Genomic DNA, 9,880 nt, shown 5'->3' with positions numbered 1-9,880 from the left:
TCTATCTATCTATCTATCTATCTATCTATCTATCTATCTATCTATCTATTTCTCTCTCTCTCTCTCTCTCTCTCTCTCTCTCTCTCTCTCTCTCTCTCCATCTATCTATCTTTCTATGTTCATGATCCCCAGGTTTAGATGTCCTGCTGGCAGGATTTTTGAGCCCTCCAGGGTTGTTTTGAGGTTTGATCAATTATAGAATCATAGATTCAAAGCTGGAAGGAGCCTCAGAGATCATTCGACTCCCTCATTTTTCAGTGAGGGAAAATGATACAGTGGGATAAGTTATTTGCCCTAGGTTAACACAGGGAGAAAAAAATCAGAGATCTGATTAGAAACTAAGTTCTTTGGCTCCCAAGCCCATGCCATGTCCACTGTAACATTCAGCAAACATTCTAAACTTGAGTTATCATTATAGTGGCCCATTGGCCTCACCTTCACTTTTTGAAAGATTTTTTATTTTATTTTAAGAAAGCCTAAACAAGAAGATAGTGCTGAAATTTGATAGTGTATGGAGAGACTACCTTTGCCTTAGTGTAGTTGTGTGACTTAATTCTTCAGTGCTCTGCATAATTCTCTAAAACTATATTATACTATATAGTATATGTTATACTATATAAACAATATGTAACATACATAACATATGTATGTATATATAAAACTATAGGGCAGGTATCAATCTACAGTGGGAGAAGTTGCTCTGCCAATAAAATTACAGGAAAGAATAAAACAAAAAAAGAAAGAAGGAAAGTGAAAGGAAGAAAGGAGGAAAAAGAAAGACCTCAAAAAGAGGTCATGACAAGCTGGCAGAACTCAGAAGGTGCAAAGGGTTAGAGGATAGGTCCGCCAAACTGTTTGACTCCTTTGGCCTATAGACTGCAAACCCAAGTAAGATGTGACATTTCAGACTTTCTCTAGCCAGGGGCACTGGGGTTTTTAGAACAGTTTAAAGTTAGTTTATGCATTCTTAACACAGTTACAGTAAATGTGAAGGGGGTTCAATGAGTTATTTATTAGTCTTCCTGCTGTGGCTAGAGCACTAAGGCTTTGAAGAGGAAGACTGCACCATGTTGGGTTGTAGGTTTTATTGGACTCGGTTAGCTAATCAGAACTAGTCATTCTACTGAGTAGAGAAAAGAGCTCTTCTAACTTAATGTTTTCAAATGATTGCTTCCTGCAGTTGTGTGATATAATGGAAGCAAAAGGATAACTGAAACAACTAGCAATTCCTTTAGTGAATTTCTGCCAAAAATTTTTTTTAAACAATGCCTATGGGGTAGCTAGGTCGTTCAGTGCATTGAGAGCTGGGCGTAGAGATGGGAGGTCTTAGGTTCAAATCTGGCCTCATCTACTTCCTAGCCATGTAACCCTTGGCAAGTCATTTAACTCTCATTGCCTTGTCCTTACCATTCTTCTGCTTTGGAACCAATACACAGTATTGGTAAAGGTTTAAAAAATGACGCCGCTATTATTCGATTTATTCATGTCTTTTATTTAGTCTAAAAAATATATGAGAAGTGACAACATCTGTATAGGAATTGAGGTTGGAATTGGAAGTGAGGGTGGTGAAAGAGAGGAAATGAGAGGGGTGTTAGTGAGCAAAAGGAATTTGAAATTTAATTGACACTGTAAGAGGGAAGGAAGTGACTTTAGAGTGAGAGAGACAAAGAGAGAGAGACAGACACATGGGGACAGGGAGAGAGAGGGAGGGAGGGAAAGAAGAAGGGAGGGAGAGAGAGAGAAAGACTACTTTTGAGACCATCTTCAATGGAAGCTTCTAGGGAAGTTGTAGCTTCTTTGCCACCTAAATCTTCCTTTTCCATTGGGGCAGGTGATGTTATACATCTGCACTTGCCTGGAGTGAAATTAAATATCTGACTGAGAGCTTCTTCCTCCACCTCCCTTAAGTCTTCCTAGCAATTTGTTCATGAAATTCAGGAAGGGAAGTCAAGCTCCCTTTTTGACTAAGAAGTTGAGAAATTGGTCAGGATGAAAATAATAGGTGCTTTAAGGTTTGCAAAGATGTATAAATTGTTGTTACAAAAATTGCTATATTAAAAAGTTAGATAAATTGCACTATTTAGTCTTCATTGTCATTCTGTAGGGTAGATACTAAGGGCATTAGCATTATTCCTATTTTATAGACTGGGGAAACTGAGTCTCAGTTAAATAAGGGCAGATGGCTACAAAGCACATTTAACATTAAATGTCCAAGAGAAGATTTGAATTCTAGTTTTCCTGAATGAGACTAGAACTCTATCCACTAAAATGCTATTTTTGGCCACCCTGAGAGCAAAGAAGAAGTTAGATCTTGGAGTAAAAAATAAACAACAATCCCCCCTCCCCAAAGGAAAGGGGTCAAAGGCAAACAATGAACATTGTATCTCTATTCTTGGTCAAATGGACCACGTTTCTAATCACTGAACCTAAGCAAATTGCTCTCTGACTAGTCTAGCAAGTCTGATTGTCTTCCTATCTCCCCATAGCATTTCTTTCTACTATGGTTTGACATTTTCATGGCAATGTAAGAGCACAAAAGTGAAACTCTCTTTTAATGGTGCATTCAGCTAACCCTGAATTAAAAATTCCCAGGGAAGCACAAATGACATCCACATAATTAGCAGACACATTCTTTCTGATCATTATTATTACCATCAATATCAAATTAATTCCTACTCATGGGGTACTTGATTTGGAGGGTTACCATGCATTCAGAATATTTTTCCATGGTTCTGAGATGATCAAAAGCAAATACATCTACAACCTGCAGCTTATTTCTTTCCAGGCTTCAACCCACACCCTTTCTATTCCCCTTTAAAAAAAGAACTTGGTTTCCATTTAATTTTAACATTGCTTCAAAACTTCCAAGAATGAAATAGTTGGGCTTTGTGGCCAACTGATAGGTCTGTCAGCTCTTGAAGACAATAGATGCAAACCCCGGGGAGAGCCAGGAATAATAGGATAGTTTAAAATAAAATATGACTGCCAATAGATTTTTGTAGGCAGCAGGCTGATGTTGGATGTAGGAGATGGGGTTTGGGTGGCACTGATGTCCTGATAAACTTTATTTTGAAGCATGACTAGACAAGCCTTCAACACACCATCAGATCACAATACAATTCTGGCAGTGGATTCATAGTTAAAATATGACAAAGAGAAGTTCATCTAGCAATCACAATTCATCTGTGCAGGTATAAGGGTTTCAATAACTTCCCTGCCCCACTAGATAAAGAAATGCTGAGGAAGCTAGAATTCCCTGAGCTATCCCCTAAAGCAGGGGTCTGCAACCTTTTTGGCGGTGAGAGCCATAAACGCCATAAACAATCCATTGGGGGCAGCTGGGTAGCTCAGTGGATTGAGAGCCCTACAGTGCTCACAGTGGGCGCTCCTGTAATAGCACCTGAAAAAAAAAATGACTTTATGGCTCCTGCAGAAAGAGCCATATCTGGCCCTCAAAAGAGCCAGATATGGCTTAAGAGCCCTACGTTGCCGACCCCTGCCCTAAAGTAAGGCCCCAAATAATGTTTGAAAGTCCTTTTTCCCACTGGTGGGAAGTTTGGTTATCAATCAGTTGCCAGTTCTCTCAGCATTCCATATACTCTTTCCTCTAATCCAATGAATTGACATCATTCCCAGAACCTGAATCTATACACCAAGTCCAGTTTCCCTTCTCCTTTCCACCATTACTTGCTCTTTTTGACCTAGATAAGAAGGCTATAAAAATCCACTGGATTTAACTGATTTGGGGTGCCTGAATCTATAGTACTCGACGTGTTTGCATCCTCCCTGCCTGTTCCTTATTATGAGAATTTCCCCCTCAGTAAAGCTGGCTCACTTCATTTTTCTACATTAGTTTCCAACTTGTAGTGCTTCTCCCTTTCTTGTAGTGTACCTTGAGTTTCTAAACCTCAAACTGCAATTAGATAGAATATATAAACAGACACCAAGGATACCATTCTTCAGGCTTCAAGCCCTGAAATGTGCTCTTTTTAACCATTTGGGTTAATATATGAGGTTTATGAAATCACCTTGGATCATAAACCCATTTTCTAAATAGAAAAGGAATTTAAGAAACAAGTGAAGTCTAGGATGTACAGGATGACTATAAACCAGCTCAAAGCATGCCTGTTATTTTCCACCAAATCCTTTTGGAAAGCAATTAACCAGTTTTGTGCAAACAGCTCCCATCAGAAAAGGAGTTTATGGGCTCAGAATGGCTAACATGTTCTGTTTTCTTTTGTGCTTTGTTGTTGTTGTTGTTAAATTCTGTTTTCTTTTTCCCTTCCCACATAAACTATTAGTTCTTAATGACCATGTCAGTGTTCTCACTGTTGTAGTGATCTTACTGGTCATGCCAAATTACTGTCTGTTTTTGTCCTTCTGGATTTAAAACTTGTTCCTTTGCTATTTTGGGGGAGGGCTTGTTATCCAAAGATATCCTTTGATTTTCAATCTAATGATAGCCAATCAATGTCAGTGGGCAGGAAGCTCAATTAGGAAACATTAGGGGACATAAAATTTTAGTCTATGACTCTTACTAATGGTCAAACTCCAAAAGTATTATATTCTTACTCTTCCTACTCCTTTATTCCTCACCACTACCACTATCTTCATTCCCACACAAACACTATTTCTTCTTGGAAAAAAAATATCTTACAAAGCAGGATCTCAAATAAAGGCAATTATCTCCTTACCAATTTGCCAATCCCAGGGTACTTTCAAGAGTTCCTTGTGCTCCATTATAGCCCTAGAAGAGAAAAAAGGTAGAATAAGAGAAAGAAGATAGAATAAGCAGGCACACCATAGAATCCATTTTTGCTCTGATTTATCCAAATGACGACCCACCCCTTAGATGTAATTAAAAACAAAGGAAAGGCAAGAAGATTCTAGAAAGCACATAGGGACAAATCTCTTTAGTTAGTTTGAGATTTACCTCTGAATAATTTTGGTTAGCAGAGATGAGAGTATAATTAGTCACTCATGTCTTTTAATGACAATGAAGTAAATTATTTAGTTCTACTCTTCCTCCTGCCTATGTTCTCCCTTCCCAATTTATTTGGTTGAACTTTCTGACAAGGAGATTATGATATTTTCAAAGCTCCTGACTTTGAAAAGGTTGATTGTGACTTTGCATGAGAGGTTTGTAGAATACGGGAGGAGAAGGGGATTGTGGGGAAATGGTGATATGCTAGGGCATAGAAGAGTCCAGATGTCTCCTCTTCTCCCCCTCCCCAGTACCTCAGAGGAGTTTATAAAGCACTATTACTTGAACTTGGCAAAAATACCTTATTATACTTTGATTCTTAAATTATACCTTGATTTTATTATATTATTATTATATATAACATATTATAATATAATGTTATACTATTATTATTGATATTATACTTTGATACTTCAAATAAAGCCCTAGCAAAGTGCTATTTTTATGAATCCCAAATTTAGGATAAGTTTCATTGGGTTGGGAGGGATGGTTCACCCAATGACATACTTTGGCTCCCATTCTAATGGTGACCAATCAGTAACAGGGAGTAGAGAGCTCAATTAGGAAACAATAGGGAATGCAGAATTATAATCCCTGACAGTTTACATGAGTCCCTCAAATCCCAGTGATCTTTATTGTTCTCTTTCTCTTCCTCTTCCCATTAGTCTTTTACCTTCAGTTTCACCTAAATACAGATGTTATCATTAATCTAAAATTGGATTTGTGTATACTTTTAAAAAGAATAGTCAGTAAAGCTAATTAATTTGCAAAATGTTTGTAAACAGTGAGACTGGGATACTTCCTCTATGTCATTTCCATTCCTTCTACCCTTTTACAAAGACAAAGTATTACATTTAGGTGTTTTTGTTCTTTTAAAAAAAATTAGCAAGAAATGTTTTCTAGCAGTGTTTTCTCTCTTCACTGATCTGCCTATTTTGGATTTCTTTATCTATATATCAAGTTGGATAGTCTTGAAAAGAGAGCCTATCTTGCATATATATTATTTTAGTGTATATTCCCAGAGTTGGAAGAGACCTCATGGATCCAATTATTTAAAACAAGCATACTTCTAAAAACTATCAACTGTGTTCTCCTGGAAGATAATAATAAGAACATTTTGCATTTATGTAGTACTTTAAGATTTTTGACCGCTTCAGAAATATTATCTCATGTGATCCTCAAAAGAAGCCCTGGGAAATAGGTCCTATCATACAGATGAGGAACCGAAGCAGACAAAGATGAGTGATTTGCTTAGGGTTACAGAGCTAGTGTGTGTCTGAAGCAGGATTTGAACTCCTGTTTTCCTGACTTTATGTCCAATGTTCTATCTACCATGTTACCAGATTTCCAGTGACTATGAGGTAGGAACAAATACTACTCTTTTTTAAAAAAGTCCTTTCTATTTTAGAATGGATACTAAATATCATTTCCAAGGCAGAAGAGCAGTAAGGACTAGGCAATTGGGGTTAAGTGACTTGTACAGAGTGACACAACTAAGACATGTCTAAGGCCAGATTTTAACACATCCCATCTCCAGACCTGGCACTCTATCCACTGAGCCACTATTTCTTGTGAAACACTATTTCTAGTGAAACACTATTTCTTACAGTGGCTACTTTGATTTTAAGAGAATTCTAATACCATGAAATGAGTTTCACAAGTTATTCCAGGCACTGAACTAGTAGTGTGCCAACATATTACTAAGCTATGTTTTATAGAGGGGGATAAGGTCTATTACACTTCAGAGTTAGAATAATTCCAAAGCATCCTTTACCATCTAAGCTAAGATTCCAGTTCTACTGATGAAGAATTGTGTTTTCCATAACCAAAAAATCAGTCAACAAACCTTTATTAAGAGCTTCTTATGTGCCAGATCTTATGGTAGGTCCTGATGATATAAAGGCAAAAACCACTGTCCCTATCATTAAGGAATTCCCATTTTAATTGGCTAAAGGGGAGATGAGATAACACACAGATACCTCTGCCTATGCAAAATATATACAGTTAAAATGGAAGATGACCTTAGTGGGAAGGGGCTTGAGGAGGTGGGGGCAAGCTTCCTAGATAAGGTGGGAGTTGAACTGAATCTTGAAAGAAGTCAGGGAAGTTAGGAGGTGAAGATGAGGGAGTTAAGAATTCCAGGCATGGGGGATAAAGAGGGCAAAAGTATAGAGGTGAGTAATATGTGTTTTATTCTGGAATTCCAAGTTTTAGGGGTGGCTGGAACATAGAGTACATGTGGGCAAACTAAGTATATGAAGATTGGAAAGGTAAAAAGGAATCGGGTCATTAATAGCTTTAAATGCTGATGATCCTGGAGGCAATAAGCAATATGGGGGATGGAGTAGGGTAGGATGACGTGGTCAGATTTAGAAAAAGCCACTAGGCATCTGAGTGGAGGATGGATTATAGTGGAGAGAGATTTGAGAGTGAAAGACAGGGTGAGAAATGGAGTTTAGAGGAGATAATGATCATTTACAATTTCTAAAGATAAAACTGTTATTAAATACTGGGACTGTCCCAAAGGACATTGTGTCAGTCCTTACATAGAGCACTTTAGTCTAGGGCCCTCTGTAGTCTTCTGGAGGCCACCCCTTGACTAGAACCCCCTCTCCCTATGATCTAGTGCCTCCTGACCTGCCTTCAGAGCCATACCTTCATCTGCTCCTGTTTGCTATAATGCTGGCCTCTTGAAGCTTGTATATGGAAAACAAGGTTTGTAGTTCAGAACCAGGTGTTCAGAGTTACTGGGATGAAGGAACTGTAGGCTAACCATTGAAGAATGTCAAGACAAAGTTGTGGTTATATAGAGCCCCACTTAAAGGAGCTTGGCTTTGGAACTACAAATCTTGTTCCCCTTCTTGAAAGGCTTGCTTTCTCAATCTTTCCCTCCTAAACCTTTTTACTAAATGTCCTACTCAAGATATTCTTGCCCTTTCTTTTGTCCTCTGGAATACCTGAAACATAATTAAGAAAACTGCTTTTATCTTCAACTTTTTTATACCTTCTGTCTTTCATTTATTAGGCTGAATCCATCTTGATGATGATCCCCTGCCACCCTCTCCAGAACTGGTTGTATTTTCACTCTGGCCATGGTGGAGGAGTCAGAATACTTCTTTGCTTTCCATTGCCACTTAGACTTACTTTACCTTCATCACTCAGCAAACTCTCCTCCTCTGAGGTTTACACTATTCAAATTTATCATCCAGTCCTGGTGATTATCCTTCAATCTCCAGGACACTTTTCAGTAACTGACTCACAGGCTTTCTTCCCCAAAACCTGCCTTCATACTGGGAGATTTTTAACATCTCTCTCTCTCTCTCTCTCTCTCTCTCTCTCTCTCTCTCTCTCTCTCTCTCTCTCTCTCTCTCTCTCTCTCTCTCTGTGTCTCTCTCTCTTTCATCACTATTGCTAACCTTCTTCTCTGTTCTAATTAAAAATCTGGGGAAAGAAAAAAAAGCCTTTGTAACAAATAATCATAGTCAAGCAAAATAAATCCACACAGTGGCCATGTCCAAAAATGTATGCTTCCTTTTTCACCTTGCATGAATTCATTTCTTCTCTGTCAGGAGGTAGGCAACATGCCTTATCATGTGTCCTCTAGAGACATGGTTGGTCGTATTGATCAGAATTCTTAATTATTTCTAAGTGATTTTTCTTTACAATGCTGCTGGCTTTTTTTTGGTTAAAGATATTTATTTTACCTATTACATGTAATAACAATTTTCCACATAGAATTTCTGAAATTATATAATCCAAATTGTCTTCCTCCTTTCTCTACAGCTTCCCAGAATTGGTAAACAATTTGATCTAGGTTATACATGTATTATAATGAAAAACATATTTCCATATTATTCACTTTTGTAAGAGAATAATCATATAAAACCAAAATTCCAAAATAAAAACCCAAATAAACTAAAGTGAAATATAGTATGCTTTGATCTGCATCCAATTTCAACAGTTCTTTCTCTGGAGGTGGAGAGCATTCTTTGTCATAAGTCCATCAGAACTGTCATGGATCATGGTATTGCCAAGAATAGCAAAATCTATCACAGTTGATCATTCCACAATATTTCTGTAACTGCGTACAATGTTCTCTTGGGTCTGCTTATTTCACTCTGCATCAATTAATTTAGGTCTATCCAATTCTTTCTGAAGACATCCTGTTCATCATTTCTTATAGCACAATAGTATTCCATCACCATCATATATCACAACTTGTTCAGCCATTCCCCAGTTGATGGACATCCCTTCAGTTCCTAATTCTTCATCACCACAAAAGGGGCTGCCATAAATATTTTTGTAGAAATAGGTCCTTCTTCACTTCCCCCCACTTTTTTGTATCTCTTTGGGATAATAACCTAGTAGTGGTATTACTAGATCAAAGGGTACTTAGTTTTTTGGGTATAGAACCAGATTGGTTTGATCAGTTCACAACTCCACCAATAATGCATTACTGTCCAAATTTTGCCACATTCCTCTAACAATTGTCACTTTCCTTTACTGTCATATTAGCCAATCTGATAGGTATGAGGTGGTACCTTGGAATTGTTTTAATTTGCATTTTTTCTAGTCAAGAGTGATTTAGAACATTTTTTCATGTGATTATAGATAATTTTAATTTCTTCATCTAAAATTTTTTTTTATCATTTGTCAGTGGGGGAATGAAGGCTGCTGTCTTATTCTCCTGGCTCTGTTCACCCTGCCATCAGTTCATACTACTCAAGATTCTCTGAAGTCATCTCTTTCAACATTTCTCACAGAGGAATGACTGTATGAAATGAAGTACTTCAATAGGATATCTGTCAGCTGTATGAGTGGGGATATGAGATGTTATATCATATATACATATGTATATATTTGTACATTGTATGTACCTATTTGTACAAAAATATG

The 9,880-nt window shown here is 37.5% G+C and overlaps 1 protein-coding gene across 1 annotated transcript in view; it reads right to left on the bottom strand.

Annotated features, from left to right (window-relative positions):
- The window catches only part of SLC35F1 (solute carrier family 35 member F1), a 524,228-nt gene that overhangs the window by 48,098 nt on the left and 466,250 nt on the right, over positions 1 to 9,880 (bottom strand). Inside the window, exon 6 of the mRNA XM_044674423.1 lies at positions 4,695 to 4,747. Coding sequence (XP_044530358.1) covers positions 4,695 to 4,747 — 53 coding nt within the window. The remainder of the gene's footprint in view (positions 1 to 4,694; positions 4,748 to 9,880) is intronic.

Source organism: Gracilinanus agilis, chromosome 4 (assembly GCF_016433145.1).
Source record: "Gracilinanus agilis isolate LMUSP501 chromosome 4, AgileGrace, whole genome shotgun sequence".
Taxonomy (NCBI): domain Eukaryota; kingdom Metazoa; phylum Chordata; class Mammalia; order Didelphimorphia; family Didelphidae; genus Gracilinanus; species Gracilinanus agilis.
Note: the sequence above shows the minus strand (reverse complement) of the source record. Positions and strands in the feature narration are given on the sequence as shown.